The sequence below is a fragment of the Pelobates fuscus genome, chromosome 9 (assembly GCF_036172605.1).
Source record: "Pelobates fuscus isolate aPelFus1 chromosome 9, aPelFus1.pri, whole genome shotgun sequence".
NCBI classification, from domain to species: domain Eukaryota; kingdom Metazoa; phylum Chordata; class Amphibia; order Anura; family Pelobatidae; genus Pelobates; species Pelobates fuscus.
Genome location: NC_086325.1, coordinates 139,449,511 through 139,469,159, shown reverse-complemented (window position 1 = coordinate 139,469,159; position 19,649 = coordinate 139,449,511). Strand labels below are relative to the sequence as shown.

The window sequence follows — 19,649 nt, the reverse complement described above, 5'->3', positions numbered from 1 at the left end:
AGCTTTAAATTTAATTCCTGCCCTGAAACTCCATTTGTCTCCAAGACCAACATGTCATGCGGTTCTCTCGAATCTACAATAGATTAAAGAGCAGGGGATTTGTACTCTGGGTAGGGAAAGAAAAACAATGAGAAAATCTGATGTTTTACATTGAACAGCCTTGTTCAGGCAGTGCACGTCACGCTTCTAGCTATGTGATTATCCTTTTAACACATGTTTGTTTCACTAGCTGAAGATCAGGCAGACATCATTTCTCCACCGGAGTCAAAGTCTCATCTCTTTCTTGTTGTGGTCCAGTTTGACTAAGCTGTGTTCTGTGCCTTGCTGTGCCAAACTGCTGCTCAACTAGTCCTCTCTAATGCTGCAATTTGAATACACCTGCAATATACATGCTTTCAAATCAACGTATGATCTGAAAGCCGATTCTGTAGACTAATGTAGCCAGATACCATCATTTTCGGAATTCTAGCCAACACGTGCCGGGTTAAAATTCTCATAACAGAAAACACAATGTTCAGGGTTCTATGCCAGGATCAGATGCATGCGCCCACTTAGAGACAATATTTTCAATAGAACGCAGTGATAGCTAGCACTGCCCTTAGCAACATTGAGGTTAAAGGCACATGGGATACATGGGTAGAGCATCACATGTAAATTGAAGGGCACTCTAAACACCAAAGGTACTACAGCAATTTCGATTCCTTTCACATCTGGATGGCTACAGTCCAAATATGGATGGGATTGATATTAACTGGGAAGTGTAACATTTACAAAATCAAAAAGCCGAGCCAGGGGGTCTGGGTGACGGGTGATTCTTTTCATCTGCCAGGAGTCGCATCACTGCTGTGCTCTTCAGTATGCACCAGAATTAAGTGTGGAGGTCTATGGAGGATACCACAAGGCCACAGGAATCTCTAAAGACCAACAAAGTTATTCACTAAACAAAGAATTGCTGGGAATCCAAGATCAATTCAAACATTTAGGCACAAATAGACTATTACAAAAAAAAATAAGTCTCCAATTCAATTCTGTTTAGCTATTTAGCTATTTTAGCATTACATTTAAATGGGATTCCTATACTGTCCAATTGGCTATTTTATAAGAAGTTTAACTTTATGAAAATACTCGGGAATCTCTGTCAACACAACGATTGTTCTTTAAAAACTAGAATAAGAGATCAAAGAGCGAGGAGAAAAAAAAGTATTACCCGCAACTTACTTTTAGATTTCAAGTTGTGATTTTTTTTTTTTAAATGAATGCTCTCCTGATTATCAAATTGTTTTTTTTTTGTTTTTTTTTAAATGTATGCTGCTAAAGATCTGTTGTAAAAATACTTTTTCCAAAATAGGAGCATACTCAAAACATACAAGTAGCCAAGTGTTATCTCACACGTATGCACTAACTATATTACTTTCTTTGTAATCCTCAATCTACACACCCACACCTCGTGAACCACTAATTCAACCAACCTAACCCCATATGATCGTCCATTCAACCTCTCACTCTCCTATTCAACCTGCAAAACCACTTGTGTTCCACTAGTCAACCTACCACAACAAGTTATCTTCTTTTATTTATTTATTATTATTGCCATTTATATAGCGCCAACAGATTCCGTAGCGCTTTACAATATTATGAGAGGGGGATTTAACTATAAATAGGACAATTACAAATAAACTTACAGGAACAATAGGTTGAAGAGGACCCTGCTCAAACGAGCTTACATTCTATATTCAACCTAAAACATCCCTTGTGATTCGTTAGACAACCTGCCACAACCCTCGTGATTCTCAACTCAACTGATCATGCGCTTATATGCCACCTTACCCTCTTACAAAGACACACTCTACAATAAACCAACAACATTTCATCAATGCAATTGAGCTGGGTATTTGCAGGACATCTGTTTCAAGGGATATATGTAGAGAGGCTCAAGGAAGGATGTAAAGGAAGGACGAAAGGCATAGGATATAACAAGACCTGGAGAATGTGTTGAGAGGGTATAAAAAGAGTTATTTAAAAGCAGGTGCAGTGAGAGATAGTCCAGAGGATGTGATGAATGATGAAGGTCCTATTTTAAACAGTACAGCTAACTGGTCATGTTTCCTGCTTTTAAGAATTGTGTCATTGACTATTGTGGATTTTCCAGATCCACAAGTATTCTATTAGTCTATCTCTGTTTTAGTGAATAGTGCTTACTCATCACAAGTTGCAATACTGTTTTTTTTTTGTTTTTTAAATGTTGGGGAAAATGTATCAAAGTAAACACAGCTTTCAGCTGCTATTCTGGGTGCAAAGTGCTAAGTGATCAGAGATGTTTTAATACCAGTTTCCATGCTGATTGCGTCATATTTGGCACAGTGCCAAAGAATTACACCTGTTTTTGTCTTGATAAATTTCCCCCATAAACTTTATTAGTCGCTATTTGCAGATCAGTGTTCTAAATTAGAACACAGCATGCAGCCAATAGGAGATAAAGCTTTCATATAAAGTCATATATATCACTATGTGTAGACAAGAAATCTCAACATTTAACAAGATAACAAGAATATAAAATTGGACTGGAGCCTGGAAGTCACAGACTGTGCTGATGGCTGGCAAGAATCTTCTTTCTGGCTGGAGGCAGTATATAATCAAGCGTCTTCCTACCGCCACAACCCTTTGCCACTTCTTCTTTAATTATAACGTACATCTCCAGGTGGAACTCAAGTTGGTCTTACTAACCACTACTCTCATTGCACAGCACTGAATACTGCATTTCCCTAGTCTCCATTTCCCCTAGATCAGTGGTTTCCAAACCAGTCCTCAAGACAAGCTTACCAGTCCAGGTTTTAGGGATTACCCAGTTGTGTCTAAGGTGTTTTTAGAAAGAAAAAAAAACACCTCGACACAACTGGGTAGTCCTTAGGCGTGCCTTGAGGACTGGTTCGGAAAACACTTCCCTAGACTAACCAGCTATAATAAAAAAAAAAACTAATTTAAAAAAATAAAACTAAGGTCCATTGTAATATAGCTGAAGTAGCGTTTCAGTGGCTTGGGATATATCTCTTTTTGGCAATTCAAAGCGAATAAGATAATTATTTAAACACAGAGGACAGTAAGATGGACACGCTAGATAACTATAAATAAGAGAAGGGCAGAATATACAGCCTGCAAAGAACCAGTTCTGAAGAGAGAAAAGCAATTTACATTTAGCAGCAGGAAGATTGTGATTCTTGTTTCATTACACAAGGTCTGCAAAGTAGACAAGGAAAAACTTTACCGGCCTACCCATCGTGCCCCTCTTCCCGGGAACTCCAGGCAAACCCTGCATAAAAACATAAGAAGGGCAAAGGCATCAGGTTATGAGAACAGTCAGTACCCTGCGATCAGCCCATACCTCCACCACCACCCAGTCATGCCATACCTCCACCACGTACTCATGCCCTAACTCCACCCCATCATCATGCCATACCTCCACCCAATAGATGGCCAACAGAGAGACCCCGCTAGCTTTTGTAGACATGTGAGTAGTATGATCCTCTATCAGACTTTTCTTAAACATTGTACTTCTACATTTTGGTCTTTACCTTTTCAATACTATTACTTCACCTCCCTACTGCCAAATAAATACATTAGGATGTGATGCCATTTCCAATCTATCAGTGTTAATAATGGAGTGCTCACTTGGTTTAATTAGGATATCTTACAGTATTTGCAGTAATTATGTTCTCATTTGACCAAAATGAAATAGGCAAGTTTACAAAGATTACCCTGATTTAAAACCGATAAAAATCTTTTTATAATTACAATATAAACCTGCTCTGTCCTGTCCATGATCTGTCCACCACTTACAATGATCTGGCCAGCCTTCTAGGATAGTCATTAAACGAACACTATAGTCACCAGAACAACTACAGCTTATTGAATTTGTTCTGGTGAGTAGACTCATTCCATTTAGGCTTTTTGCTGTAAACACGGTCTTTTCAGAGGAAATGCAGTGTTTACATTACAGCCTAGTGATAACTTCACTGGCCACTCCTCAGAAGACTGTTACAGATCCTTCCTGGGTCATGGCTGCCGAAAATGCATCCAAACATTCAGCATCTCCTCCCTCTGCAGGCAGACACTGAACTTTTCTCATAGAGATGCACTGATTCAATTCATCTCTATGAGGAGATGCTGATTGGCCAGTGTTTGAATCATGCTGGCTCTGCCCCTGATCTGCCTCCTTGTCAGTCTCAGCCAATCCTATGGGGAAGCATTGTGATTGGATCAGGCTACCACTTCTGATGATGTCAGCAGACAGCTTGTTTTTTCTGAGGCAAACAGCATGCAGATCTACAGCTTCAGGCTTGAATACAGTAAGAGTTTGCTATATTTATGGAGACATGAGGGACCCAGGGGGGCTAGATGGTGGTTTTAACACTATAGGGTCAGGAACACATGCTTGTGTTCCTGACCCTATAGTGATCCTTTAACGACTGTGCTTGACATGACTATGTTGTATCTTAAATGGACACTTAAATGTTGAAGTGCTTTATGTGTGTAGAGTGTGTTATCTTATTTCACTTTACAAAATGTGCAGATTGCAATAGAAATTGGCACTTTTATAAATTAACTTTGTTACAGCCTCCTGGCTGTCAACTGGTCCTGTTACTTCGTGATTATTTAACTCCGTAGAGTTAAACTCAAAAGGCAGCAACTGCCCAGAGCACCTGTCTTGCAAAGACTTATTGAGCTGTATTAAGAAGTCTGTGATTGGACAGACAGAGAGAGTTTGGACTTGTTTAGAAGGGGGGAGGTTCTGCAGCTTTGGCAAGCAGTTTTTAGATAGACCCCTAATGGAAAAAAAAGCTAAATTAAATGAATGCATGTTTTTATTTGGGGTATACCTACTAAGCAGTGATATATAATATACCGTATATACTCGAGTATAAGACGAGTTTTTCAGCACATTTTTTGTGCTGAAAAAACCCCACTCGTCTTATACTCGAGTCAGTTGTCTGTATTATGGCAATTTTCATTGCCATAATACAGACAAGGACCGGGGGCTGTCAGGAAGCTGTAACTTACCTTCACCGCAGCTCCTGTCAGCTCCCTTCTCTCTTCTCCGGTGCGTGCAGCTCCCAGGTCAGCTCCCTCTGCAACTCTCGCGAGAGCCGCAGGGTCAGAGCGTTGCCACGGGTTACCGTGGCAACGCTAACCCGTGGCAACGCTCCGCGCGGCCGCGAGTGTTGCAGAGGGAGCTGACCTGGGAGCTGCACGCACCGGAGAAGAGAGAAGGGAGCTGACAGGAGCTGCGGTGAAGGTAAGTTACAGCTTCCTGACAGCCCCCTCCTACAGCCCCATCCACTGGACCACCAGGGAGTGAGAGCCCCCCTCCCTGGCCAGCTAACAGGCAGGGAGGGGGGACGAAAAAATTAAAATATTAATAATAAAACAAATAATAATAAGAAAAAAAATATTAAAATAATAATAACATAAAAAAAATACAATTAATAATAAAATAAAAAAAATTATTACCTAAAAAAATAGAATAACATTAAAAAAAATATTAAAATAATAATTAAATAATAATTAATAAAAAGCCCACCCCCCACCAATGCTCTGCACTCACACACACACTGCACACACACACACTGCACTCACACATACACACACTGCATTCATACACACACTGCACTGCATTCATTATATACACACTGCATTCATACACACACTGCATTCATACACACACACACTGCACTCACACACACTGCACTCACACACTGCACTCACACACTGCACTCATATACACACACTGCACTCATACATACACACTGCATTCATACACACACTGCATTCATTATACACACACTGCACTCATACACACACACTGCACTCCATTCATTATATACACACTGCACTTACACACACACTGCATTCATATACACACTGCATTCATATACACACTGCATTCATTATATACACACACTGTAAATAAATATTCAGTTAATATAATTTTTTTAGGATCTAATTTTATTTAGAAATTTACCAGTAGCTGCTGAATTTCCCACCCTAGTCTTATACTCGAGTCAATAAGTTTTCCCAGTTTTTTGGGGTAAAATTAGGGGCCTCGGCTTATATTCGGGTCGGCTTATACTCGAGTATATACGGTATTTATTTTTCAAAGCTATACCAAGAACCAACCAGCAGGGTACTATTTAGATGTATCCTTAAAGGAACACTATAGCGTTAGTAATACCCTTCCGCGGCGAATAAATGGTTACTTAACCATTCATTTGCTTACCTTAATCCAGCACCGGGCTCCCTCGGGGCTGGTGACCTCTCCTCCTCCATTGACGTCAGCTCCCGAGTAAAGTCGAATGCGCATGCGCGGCCAGAGGCATGCACACATTCAAACTCGCCCATAGGAAAGCATTACTCAATGTTTTCCTATGGGGATCTTTTTTGACGCTCGACTCCATGAGGACATCCAGCGTCAAAAAAGTGCAATTTACTCCGTGTAAATCAGGTAAATATGTCCGGGAGACAGCCACTAGAGGCTGTATTAACCCTCAATGTAAACATAGTTTCTCTGAAATTGCTATGTTTTCAGCTGCAGGGTTACAAACTAGGGGGATCTGGCACTTTGGGTCTAAAACTTGAAATACATTGTGAATTCACTTTGAACTACTAACAATTCAAATTGTAGTAAATAACGCTGAATAAAAGATCATGTAAAAAAATAGACTATTAAAGAAATGCACAATCACACAACGTTTTCAGCTAGAACATTTGAACAATGCACTTAAACTCTAAAATTTTTTTTTTACTTTCTTGTATTTGTGGGGAAATGATCTCTTCTGCCAAACTTTCTCAAAAGATCTATTCCAAATGATGTACGGTACATCCCTTTGTTTCCACAAAATAAACAAGCTGGTTCAAAAGACAAAAATAGCAGATGGAGAGAGATTGTCGCACTGGGGATGTATTTTTAGAGCATCCATAGCTTTACCAGTAACACGGGGCAAAATTTAGCTTTTTTTCATTTTCATTTTTTTTAAGAGGGTCATGACTTCCCCGCTCCCTGATGAGTTTTTGGTATTTTTGTTTTCAAAGGATTTAAATGGTCCCTTGGTTTCTGAAAGACCCATAAACAGTCTAATTGCTGCTTATAAAGGTTTCTAAAGCTATTATGTCTTGTGTGCGTAAAGCAAACATATAAAACAACACCTAGTTGCTCATCGATCAGCTACGGTTTAATTAATAGTGTGACCGAAAATATCCCCAGACACCAGGCACTAGGACAGCAACATGTCCCTATAGACTGCAGGCTCTCTCTCAATTCTTCCATTGGGTTCTACTGTTTATTTAAATGTTTAATAGTTGAGAGGGGGGAATAAAAGGCCTGCTTTTAATTAGGTTTTGAATATCTCAGGCAGTGTGTTTTTTAAATTAGACAAATGGCTGCATGTGAGATACAAGAAACCTCGCAGCTCTGCCAAATGTCATGGGAATGCATGCCGCTTTTACAACCCTGTCGCAAGCTGGAGACTCAGTCTGACACAGTGAGTGAATCAAAGTCAGACACACAATCACTGTGAATCACATGTCAAGAAGCAAATCACTAAAACACAGACAGATAGAGAAGGACCTAGGTTGTCCGAGACCCCGCAGTGGAAACATTTGCTAATCTTTTTTGCTAGCTAGGTGTGTAAGTATCATGGTAATGGCAAAGTACGAGATGGTTGGGGAATTGTTCTCTAAGTCTAAGATTTAAAAAAAATGTTTTAATAATATATGAAAATCATTGCACACTATGGAATGTTGTGAATCTAATCTCTTGCCAAGAAACAAAAAACTTTGCTGTGTTCTCCTGGGATTGCATTGAATAAAATAGGAATTGAAGATCGGAGATGGCTAAAAGATAGATAGAACCCCTTCTATGCCAGACTTTATAGGGATCTCCCTCTTGTACTCTCAAGCTGTAGGCCAATGTCTACATTTTAAGTACATAATATTGACATGGATTCTTAACTATTCTATTTTTTTATTTTATTTAAACACTTATTTTTAAAAGTCGCTGATTTAATGCGGTAACCCTACATTTTCCTTGGAGGCTGTAATCATGAAAAATTACAGACAGTACATAGTGGATTTTATTTTATTTATTTTAAGAATGTGATGTGCTTTGGATTAAGCCCCATTTCGTTCAGGACTTAAGAAAATAATTATTAACTTAAAGAACATTTGCAAGGTTATACTGTGCCTACAAGACTGTTTGTTACTCCATTGGTATGGCAAGTAGATAAATAAAAATGGGTATACTCACACGCTCTCCATCAGCACCAGGAAGCCCAAATAATCCTGGGGGACCAATGAAACCCTGGAAAGAGAAAAGAAAACAAATATCCCATGTTAGATCTGGTTCTGGACGATATCCCTGCCTGCATTTGGGGTTGGATGGGGTGTGGGGGCTTGTAGTATGACTTTGTCTCCTCCATTGCTGGTCTGCGGCTCTCCGTGATGAAATAAACCTTGAGGCAAGTGTATATGCCCATGGACTGCATGGTGCTGGCTTCCACGATGTAGTCCAAGGGCACATACCCTCACATCAGGGATCATGGTATTCTGCGCAGGAGGGAGCTTGGTGTGTGGACATACAAGGACAGGGACCTGCTGTGATAAAAGCTAGTTATGGTTAGCTGGAAGGACAAGACAAGTTCAAAGGATCTGTTAGGCATCATACATATTCAAAGTAATCAAATCTTAACTGGCTATAAACCATCGAGTGACAGGAAGATTTGCTATGCCCCCCCGTGGTTCAAATGGTTGAAGTTTTAGAAATTTCTTTTTCCAAAGGTTAAAAAAAAAAAAAAACACAACAACAAGACAAACCAAGGAACATAAAAAAAATATGCTTAGATGGAACACCAAGTAATAAAAATGTGTATGGTCAAGTTTTAGACTTGCTCTGGACATTAAATATGATACACACTGAGGCAACAGTAACATTTTAAAGAAGTTTTTTATGTTTCATAAATATCAAAAACATTTGGTCAGCCGGTCCTGCACAATCTCTAGATTTGGGCAAAAATCCTGCAACAATTGTACAAATCTGGCAAGATGAGTGTACAATCTCTGGATATGAGATCAGAGAGCCACCCAGTTTATTCTGCTTATAATAGGCTCCAGAACGGCAATATTAACCAGAGCGGTGATTGGGAACGCCAAGATTTACTGCATTAGGGGGCCAGGAAACCGGTTCACAAAAGAGCTATGAATCCTTGTGGTTACACTAAACGAATTGATCAATCAACAGGCACTCGTCCATATATAAATATACGCTAAGTCCTGATGGGATGCCTTCAGAAGAACACAACATCTATCCCAAGAGGAACCCCAAGTGCAAATCCCCTGGTATTCATCTTGTAATAACCCAACCATAATAAAAGCTTCTATTTTTATATGATTGTGGATTATGTTTACATAGCAATCAAGTTGCTTTTTCAAAACAGCGTGTGCTACAGCTCAACGAACACAACTCAGTAACACTTCCCGGAATGAGAAGAGGCAAAAAAAATAATAATCAATAGGCCAGTATGTTCATGTCGCTCCTCGTTGCAGAGAAAGCGAAAAGTTTCAACGATTTGCTGAGAATCATGGGATTTGTAGTTCAACAAATCAGAGAGCTATTGGCTGTCTACCCCTGCTTCCAAGAACACTATGTGCCTGAGATGCTGAATGGGGATATAATGTGCGATATTTTGGCCACAGGACTGTTAACTCCTGTAATGCCGATGAAAAGGAGAAGATTGTATGTTGACTGCTGTAAAATGGTCTATAACTGGTTGCACCCCAACAAACAGGAGTGGGTTGGGGGACAGCTAATTTGCATGTGGCTTCAAGATGTGCACTTGGTTTTGATGTTGAGTAATGTAAACAGTACAGTGTTGTTTTGTAACAGCTTTCTGCATATTATGGAGCTGAGTTTAAAGTGCATGCAGATATTGGGCATAACTTTTAAGGGACGTTGAATAAATGATGTGTCTTCCAATCGCAGTGTACAGCACCATTGACTTTGTTCTTCTTGTGTTTATTTCTAAAGTCAGACCAAAGAGTACAATACTACTATAGCTGTGAAAAGATCACTGCTGTACATATACAGAAAGGGAAGAAGATCGCGTCTTTGAATGCCGTGATCCAACCATGGTTTAAGGATTTCTCTCTAACATGTGACAGTTGGTTCATGTAGCACTTTACTGAGCAACGTGTTAAACAGTATCCCAAAAACCTAGCGTGTTCCGTGGAGCTCGATACCCATCATTCCACATGCCCAACCTGATCCTTGATCACAGTTTTTAAAACTAATATTTAATGACCACCACAAAGGTACATGTTTTCAAAATGCTAATCCAACCTTCAAATATGTTGAAGAATCATGGGAACTGATATAGTTACCAAGAATTTGGGGAGCCAAAGCATTGAGAATCAATGCTTTTAGATCAAAATTTCTTAATTTCAGTTGGCAAAGTCCCTCAACAATGCTTGCATGCACAGTCCTAGGCTCACACTGCCAAAGCACTTAAGGTTCTAGATAATGCCAGGGTCGACAAAATGCTACATAGGTAGGACCGGCAACTAGAGATGTCCCGAACAGTTCGCCGGGAAATGTTCGCCGGCGAATATAGCTTGTTAGCGGTCGCCACGGCGGGCGAACATATGTGATGTTCGGTCCGCCCCCTATTCGTCATTATTGAGTAAACTTTGACCCTGTACCTCACAGTCAGCAGACACATTCCAGCCAATCAGCAGCAGACCCTCCCTCCCAGACCCTCGCACCTCCATGACGAATAGGGGGCGGACCGAACATCGCATATGTTCACCGCGGCGACCACGAACAAGCTATGTTCGCCGGCGAACAGTTCCAGGCGAACTGTTCGGGACATCTCTACCGGCAACCTCTGATAGTCCAATCTTTGAAGACTACAACTCCCCTGATTCTTAACTGGTCTGTTGGTTTAAAGATGGAGTCTACAGTGCAAAATGGAGCTTATTTCAGGTCAATAGCAGATCTCACTAGTGCACATACTTCTGTAGAATGCTGCAGGGCCACTTTAGAAAACTATAATTGTCACTAATACACAGAAGACGCTGAAAAGTGTATAATTTATGACATGAGGGAGAAGCCTGATACATTTCGCTCCTTCAGAGGCACGCAACCACAGGTTGCTCTGTGGTCTGTTGTTCTGGTCATGGTTCCCCAACGCATTTTACAGAGCAGGTGTTCAGGAATTCCTTTAGAACATTTAGCAGAATCAAGACATATTACATTTACATTTACCCTTGACTCTGTGCAATAAAAAGAGTTCCTGAAATTATACTTGACCATGGGTTAGTGAGTACTAATTCATTCGTTGGGGGGAGAAAAGGCTTTCACATACATTATGTATCGTCAAAATACAAACACAAAGACAATTTTAAAACGAAAGACAGACATATTTTACATTCAGAACAAGACAAAGGATACAAACATTAGCGGACAAGTGAACAATGTATTAATCATCCCCACTTTCTGTGCACAACCCCCCAGCAAATCTAATACAATTAGTGAGAAGATAAACATACATGTGAAAAGCCATAGCAAATATTCATATATCCACGATCTACATATTATCAACTAGGGCAGGAGTAGGCAACCTTTGACAATACAGATGTTGTAGATTACATCTCCCCTGATACTTTGCCAACATTATGGGAGATGTAGTCAGCAACATCTTGAGGGCCAAAGGTTGCCTACTCCTGCCCAAATTGAGAATGTCATCCATGGGTATGTAAATATTTGCTATGCCGAAGGTTGCCTACCTCTGAACTAGGAGCTAAGAGGATTATATAGTCAATAGTTCCCAGTATTTGAGGAGGCAAGTTTAAGACCTACATTACAATCATTAGTGCAAGGTAAAAAATGTTATACACTCACTGTACATAGAACAAGAATGTGTGTTGTGTTACAAGGGAACTATCACTTCTCTGGAAATTGTAAACTTTTTTAAAACTTGCAAATATGGAAGAGAACATTGTTTGATTTCTCCTTTTCTATGTATGTTTTCCCTAAGTTGACCGCTAGGTACAAAGGACAGAGCATGGAACAGTGACTGATAGAAAGCTAAGATGGCGGCACCCAATTGTAGGATAAGGAGGTGTGAATTTCCATATTTTAATGTATTTTTCACTCGCCACAAATCAAAATTTCCAAACACAAGGAAATAGTAAACATTGAATTAAAAATCCTGGGAAGTCAAAATAACTTTTCCTTTACGTATCACTGAGATAATGATATATAAAACATGTTATGGCTTTTGCACAAGCCCCTATACTGCAGATATACCGAAATTTCTGTCATTTCAAAAATGAAGAATTAAAAAAAGGAAAATCCTGGGAAGTGACACTTCAAACAGTGCTTTAAACACAATTCCATTTAAGTTTTTAAGTTATTTTTACCAATATTTTCTGTCAGCAATCAAGGTTTTGACCACAAATCAGAAATGTACCCATTTCTAGGACAATGATGTTCCCCAAAACTATGTAATATCGCTTACTCATCAGTGTACCTCTGAGTGGCACCAACCCACCCAATAACACACTTTACGGAGTAGCCACATAGACCTCACTAATTATTTGTCTGCTGCCAAAACATTCATCTTTGGGTGAGCCTCAGAGATTCCCAGATAGGCTTAAACTATCTGGTATGAAAAAAAAGAAAATAAAGAAACTTTGATAAACCACTATCATAAATGAACACAGAGAAACTTTTTCTGACAGGTTTGTTATGATGACATAGAAGGAAGAGCTAGCAACCTAGTCATTAAAAATCCCATTCCAAAATGGAATGGTCCTGTCTCTTAGCAACAAGAATTATGTCTAGATTATTACGATGGTACAAAATGATAATGGTCACTAAACAGATGAAATCAGTACACTTAAAAATAAAAAAAATATATACCCTTACAAACATATACAAACAAACCTGCATGTTGATAGCAAAGCCAGTATACAAATGTGTTTCCAATCTAATAAGACATTCCCAATAACTCTTGATGCTTCCCAAGCTGCCTAACAAAATGTAGTAAAGCTCCCAGAGCCTATTATATTTTTAAAAATGGCTTATTGATTGAATCATGGCACTAACCCGGTTTCCTTTTGGACCAGCAACTCCTATTGGTCCCGGCAAGCCCTGAAAACAAGACACATAAGGAGAGAAATACATATTCAGAGCTGTCACATTATAACATCACATGGTGATACGTGATTATATACAATGATGCATGGTAGGAACACACACTCTCAAAATTCTAATGAACCCTTAAAGGGACAGCAACACTACATGCAGATCCATGGCGACCTACTAAAAATTAGCGACGTGATTAAAGCAGTAATTCTGTAAATGATACGAGGTCAGTGAACTACACACTGGACCATCGAGAGAAAGTTTAGGGGTGTATCAGATCACTTTCCAAAGACAAACATCGGAATAATTCTAAACACTTGTTCTAAGGGTACATGTCACCTTTAACCCCTTAAGGACACATGACGTGTGTGACATGTCATGATTCCCTTTTATTCCAGAAGTTTGGTCCTTAAGGGGTTAAGAATGTATATTAGCTCTACAAACTACAAAGTGTATAATTTTAAGAAAAATCTAGGTAAAAAGGAATCAAATATCTGTTGACAAGAGGCAATGTTCCCTCTAAGGTGTACAGCCAAGCAAGTGAACCACTAAAGTAGGATACTACTGTAACTGCAGGGTTCTTTCTTAATAGATTTTAGAGATGGCTCCCTCTTAAAGAACACCGACAGAGTTATGTTTTTTTGTTAAATACGAGCCACGGTACTGCTCTGCAGTAAAACAGTTTCTAAATGTTTACATCTATAGTAATGTCACCTCCTGGGCTAGACTTTAATGGTAAGTGATGAGCAAATTTATAACTCAAATATCGGTTTATGGACTTTCAAAATACTTTAAATTAAAGAGTATATTGTCAATAAACCAAGATTTTTCAAAGACAGGATATCTACAGACTTTTGTGATTGAACTGTGTGTATATATAAATTCCATAACACTGGTTGTACAGGTGTTTTCCTCTAACTTGGCCTTAGGACATTCCATTTGAAAGGTTAGGTTTCCAAGTGCTTATCTATGGAATAGTGAATTGTCAGATGTGTATATGAAGAATAAGTCATCAACAGATTGGGGGGATTATGGTGAAAGAGCATGCTGTAATGGAAACAATTATACTGCTGACTTCCTGAATTGTATTTGTTTTATCACCAGAGGAAGACAGTGTGACAGATGAAATTCCACCAAATACCAGCAAGATTGGGGTTTAAGTGGAACATTAAATCATAAGAATGGAGTGGTTTGTGATCTACAATTTAGTAGACTCCAGACTGAGAGGTTTTAGAGTGGGCCCGATTGTGAAGATCTGAAAGTGAGATTATGGAGGTTAGAGGTACTGTGTTAATTTAGACTAGTAGGGTTGTTATCTAAAGTGAAAAATTCCAAGTAAATTCAAAGTGAATTTTATATTTAAGGTCAAAATAGCCAAACTGGAATCATTTATTTACCTTGAATTTGAAATTCACTGTGAATTCATCGCTGTTGATCTAATGGTGAGATCTGAACATAATCTCAATTTCAATATAAAGAGCTATCTTAAAGGTGTGAGTGGCATTACTAGGGGTAAGCAAAACAAACCGACATTTTATTTTAAGCTATCGTAGATATAATTTATCAATAAGACCCTAGATCAAAGGTGGAACTTGTGCCCCATTGTCAGACGGGGAGGCACGAGCTGTTTACCCCTAATAAGGAATAACATTTGTTTGAGATGGTTTTCTGATAACGTGAAGTCAACCCAAAACTGATTAAATATTTCCCATCAGAGTGACAAAAACCTAGCCTTGTAACTAGTGGTTTAGAGCAATGATATTTATTGAATACGGTCTACAGCAAATTAATTAGGTATGGATCTATCACAGAGAAACACAGTGATTACTAGATAACTCTTAAAGCAGAGACGGTCATGACAGCATTGTAAAAATCACATCACTATTGATTATACATCATAACTGATTAACTTCATACTTTCCCGACACACCTGCATCAGCTACCTGCACACCTAAACACTAGCATTCAGGTAACCTGCACACAGCATGGTAAGATTTACTGCACCTGCCTGCCAGGATAACCTTTGGCCCCTGGGCTCCCGTCAGGTCCGCGCTCCCCCTGCATACAACACAGAAAACAAGATGTACATTTAAAAGGATATATTCACTCGGTACATACTCACGTCATTTCAACCAACTGCCGGTGCCAAGGGTTGTGTTCTTAATCCCTACGGCTTGAAATTATTTGACGGCTGCCATTGAAAAAACATGTGAATCATTCGCACCCCCAAATCAATTACTGGGCAGAGGCTGCTTTAACCCATTAATTGCAAATCATTTTCAGTTTCTCCCGCCGTTTACAAGGTCAAGAGTCCAAAGTTTTATCTGACACACATGGAATCGATCAACTCACATGCCTTCAGCCAAGTAGTCAATGGGTTCTCTTGAAACAAATGTACTATAGATTGTTTTACTCCCTAGCTTCGCTTAAACATATAACGGAGTGCGTGTGAGCATGTGAGAGTGTGTGGGGAGGGGGAATCTTCAGTAAAGATGTTTACACTATGAATATTAAGGCGACAGTCCACGGTAAAGTGAATATGAGCTCTATTCTACAAAGCATTATAGTACGTAGATAAGGCATTACAAATTTAAATAAAAAGTATCAAAAAGAAATTAGAAGATAGGCATTGACTGCAGTCAGTCCTGCAATGATCAGGAAGATGATCCATCAATCAGGAGTTAGTTAGTCATTCTGATCTACTGAGATCTGATCTTACTACACAAACCTGTGTCCTATGGGATTATCTGGGACATAAAGTTCAGCCCCAGTTCCAGTTCTATTTATTTTAAAGGATTACTGCCAAATAAACAGTAAGTATACTGATAGCCCTTTTAAAAGGAACACTCCATGCACCATAACCACTTCACCTTTTTGCTGATACTAATCTGTACTAGCAACAACTTACCAGTGAACAGAGGGTACCAGGGCACTCAAGCCACTATAACCACTTTAAAGAGATGACATGGTCATAGTTTTGTAAATACAGGTGATAACTCATTTGGAAGAGTTGCAGGGCTACAGCACAGGCTCAGACCTGATGAGGAGAATTGGAGACTTAAATGGGCCATGCCTCAATAGCACGTTCATGCAACATGGTATTTTATATGGATTGTAAAAGAAGCATAGCTTTTCCGCAGTGCTTGGAGTGTCCCTTTAAGCCTTCCATGTCTATGCGATTGAGTAATGGTGGGCTTTGTTTTTATTTTTTACAAATCCATATATTTTGGTTTACGGTTTGCTACAGGTTTTATTGAAGGTGGGGGTGAGTATCAATTGCATTTCCTAGTATTTCCTCTCTAGGTAAAAAAAAGTTGCTAAAATGTTCATGCCTCAGTCAGACCATTAATTTCAGTCAAAAAGAAATGTGAACTGCTTACTGCACTTCAAAATAGGAATTAAATTATATAGCACGTCTTTCCACTTTCCTGCACGGCAGTACCACTTATGAAAAAAAATTAAGAAACATCTCGGTGAACAAAAATAAAACGCCACTACGTTTCATGTAAGATAACAGGGAGACTGTGAAACTAAAATGCATTTGGTATAAACTAGGCAAACCTAGCCGATTTGGAGAAATTCTACAAATCGGCTGTAGTCAGAGTTTGTCTATTTTAGCCTCAATTTTGTAAGCCCAGTTTGCATTCAGTACAGTTTGCTGCTTAGTGAATAAACCCCAATTAGTGACCAATCTAAAGCCAGGCTGTCCAACTGCAATGTTCAAGATGTAAAACTACATCTCCCATAACCCTTTGCCAAGTTTCGGGGCTACCATAGCCTTTATATAACTCTAGATATAACACCTAAAGTAATTCGATCTAGTGAAGAAAATATAATGCTGGCTGAATGCTATAGGTTAATGGCAAAGTGCGTTAGTGGCCAGGTTGTAGAGCTGAAAGGGTTAAACCATTTACCATAAATCCACTCCATTTTATTTACTGTATTCTTTAAACTTTCTTTTTTTTCTTTTTTCTTTTTTTTTAAATATATCTTACCGGTTCACCAGGATGACCCTGAGGTCCAGGATAGCCTTTCTGTCCCTAGAAGAAACAAAATGTCACATAAGTAAAGGTATACTTGACAAAGTAAGGTTTTTTTTGTTTTTCTTGAGTGGGTATGGGCAACCTTAGAGATAAGTAGGATAATAGGAGTAAAAATCTAATCATCGGGTCGTGAAATTTTGTTTTAACTAACTACAGATCCAAGCTGAGCATCTACATACTGATATTGGAAGATCATCCACAGCCATGCAGCAATGACAGTCAAAGTGCAACAACTGCTAAAGAGCTACATGTGCCAGGCGTACTATAGGCAACAATGCGTTTCAGACAGTGGGCAGAACAATAGGCTGGAAGCAGGCATATATTTGTGCCCAAACGATCGCAGGAAGCTCCATTGAGTGAGGAACCTGATCAGCAGTTCATGTTCTCTGGAGTATTTAAACATATGAAGGAGAAACAGAATCAAAATTGGAGTTTGCTACATGGACTCCGAACATAAGAGTTGGACAGATGGATACCTTACTCAATCAAGGGATTAAGAGGAGAAAACTCATGACAGAGCCTGCAGATATGCCTAGTGGGCAACTTGGAATTAAGTTCTATGGATCCACCAAGCTAAAGGGGTCACAGCCATGGAGGTCACATGTGAAGGTCAAAAGAACATAAAATTATTAAAGAAAAGGATTTAAGAACAGGCTTGAATTTTTGAAAGTTTTCCGTGAGAAATGGGTGTTCGGTTAATAACCAACCCCTAGGCTATATTAACCCTTGAGTGTCAGAGGAATGTGCTATTGATATATTATTCATCTCTATAAAAAGGTTAAATACAAACCTATCACAGAACAATTGTTTTTTTTCTGAAAAATAGAGGTTACATGACAAGAGAATAATAGCTCTTCGTGACATAGGACTACAGGTGTGCAATCCCAAAGAGTGCGGTTTATCGCTTTCTGGATTTACTGTGTGCTAATCATCCACATCAGGTTTGCTAGGACTAGGACTTACACGCATAGAATTCTGGGAGTTGTAGTTGCAACTCTATAACATTCACAGATTAAAGGGTTGGTCAAAATACAGAAAGAATATTAGAATTATATTTAGAAATAAATAAATGTAAGGCTTCTCCCATGTGGTGATGGGTTTTCCATTACTATGGTAAGTTCATTAAACTAGTGGATGAGACAACAGCTCTCAACTGCAAAAGAACTGCAATGAAGTTTAATGAAGGTTGTTTTCTGCACGGGTCAGCTAGTTAACAATTATGTCTCCAGTCCTATCATGGCCTGTTTAAGAGTAATATCTATTGCTAGCCCAGGTTATTTTAGACTAAGCCCCTTTTCAATAAGCCTCTGCAACACTTTGCCCTACTCCTAGAATAGACGTCCGAATTAAACGCTCCACCAGATCTCAGCAGGAAAAATTTTAATATCCATACTCGACAATTTATTCTGTCCTGTCAGTGAACATTCTTGGTCTTAACTGACATGGCCTTTGGCAGTTCCTTCAACTTACATACATTTCCTTATCAACCAAAACAAGACACAAATGTCAAAATAATTGGTTGTTCTGGTTCTGGCTGGTTATAACTCGGATCTGGTCACGTGCTTTACAACACACACTCATAAGTATGGACATTTTCCGTCAAACATTTATCATGTATTCTGGATGGAGAAGTCAACAAGGGGTTCCATTGAATCTTCCAAATAATCTTGGACTCCTTATTTACATTCTTTGCTAACACTATTCCACAGATATTGAACCTATTTTAAATGTTTGTAGGTTTTATTTTTACTACTGTATTTTGTTTAGGAAAAAAAGACCGTCTAAAAATAATTAAATTGCTCCCGAGATCTGACCTTCTGATGACTAGTGCTTATTAAATTGGAGCATCCTATTTTTCTCACTAAGCAGCAAGCACGCCCTTGCCATTTTTTCTTAGATAAATTTTTTCCGAGACACAACACTTCTTAGTAGGAGTTCTGAACAGAAGCTGAACTAACTCTCTTAATTCTCCTACCACTTGATTTGACCTTTAATAAAAATGACCCACTGTTTCCACTTCGTGAATGACAGGTTACATCATGAAGAATAGATGAGCTTGAGGCAATCATCGAGGGAAAATAATAATGAATGAATGGGCGCTTTCACGAGATGAATGAATGGAAGTGCAAAATTAATGAGAACAAATAAATGTTGTCGCAAGAAGAATGGATAGAAGGCCGAGCACAAAAGAAGAGAAAAGGTTTTGTTCCAGTTGATGTAATAAAGTTAGTCTAGCATTTGCAAAAATAAGTCAGATGCCCTTTGTGCATATCTGATTCCATAGTTAGAATTAGTTTCTTTTTGTTTTGTTTTCTACCAGAGATATCTTAAAACTACAAAGAGAAAATGAGCTTAGTCAACCCGTGTCCCTATGACTTGGTTTTCCAATAGGAAAGAAGATCTATTCCCTTCAT

At 38.9% G+C, this 19,649-nt stretch overlaps 1 protein-coding gene across 2 annotated transcripts in view; it reads right to left on the bottom strand.

The window, feature by feature from the left end:
- The window catches only part of COL27A1 (collagen type XXVII alpha 1 chain), a 290,091-nt gene that overhangs the window by 200,095 nt on the left and 70,347 nt on the right, over nt 1-19,649 (bottom strand). For both annotated transcript variants that reach the window (XM_063432553.1, XM_063432552.1), the window contains exons 8-12: nt 17,188-17,232; nt 15,197-15,250; nt 13,154-13,198; nt 8,297-8,350; nt 3,263-3,307 (exon numbers count right to left, since the gene is read on the bottom strand). In XM_063432553.1, coding sequence (XP_063288623.1) covers nt 3,263-3,307; nt 8,297-8,350; nt 13,154-13,198; nt 15,197-15,250; nt 17,188-17,232 — 243 coding nt within the window. The remainder of the gene's footprint in view (nt 1-3,262; nt 3,308-8,296; nt 8,351-13,153; nt 13,199-15,196; nt 15,251-17,187; nt 17,233-19,649) is intronic.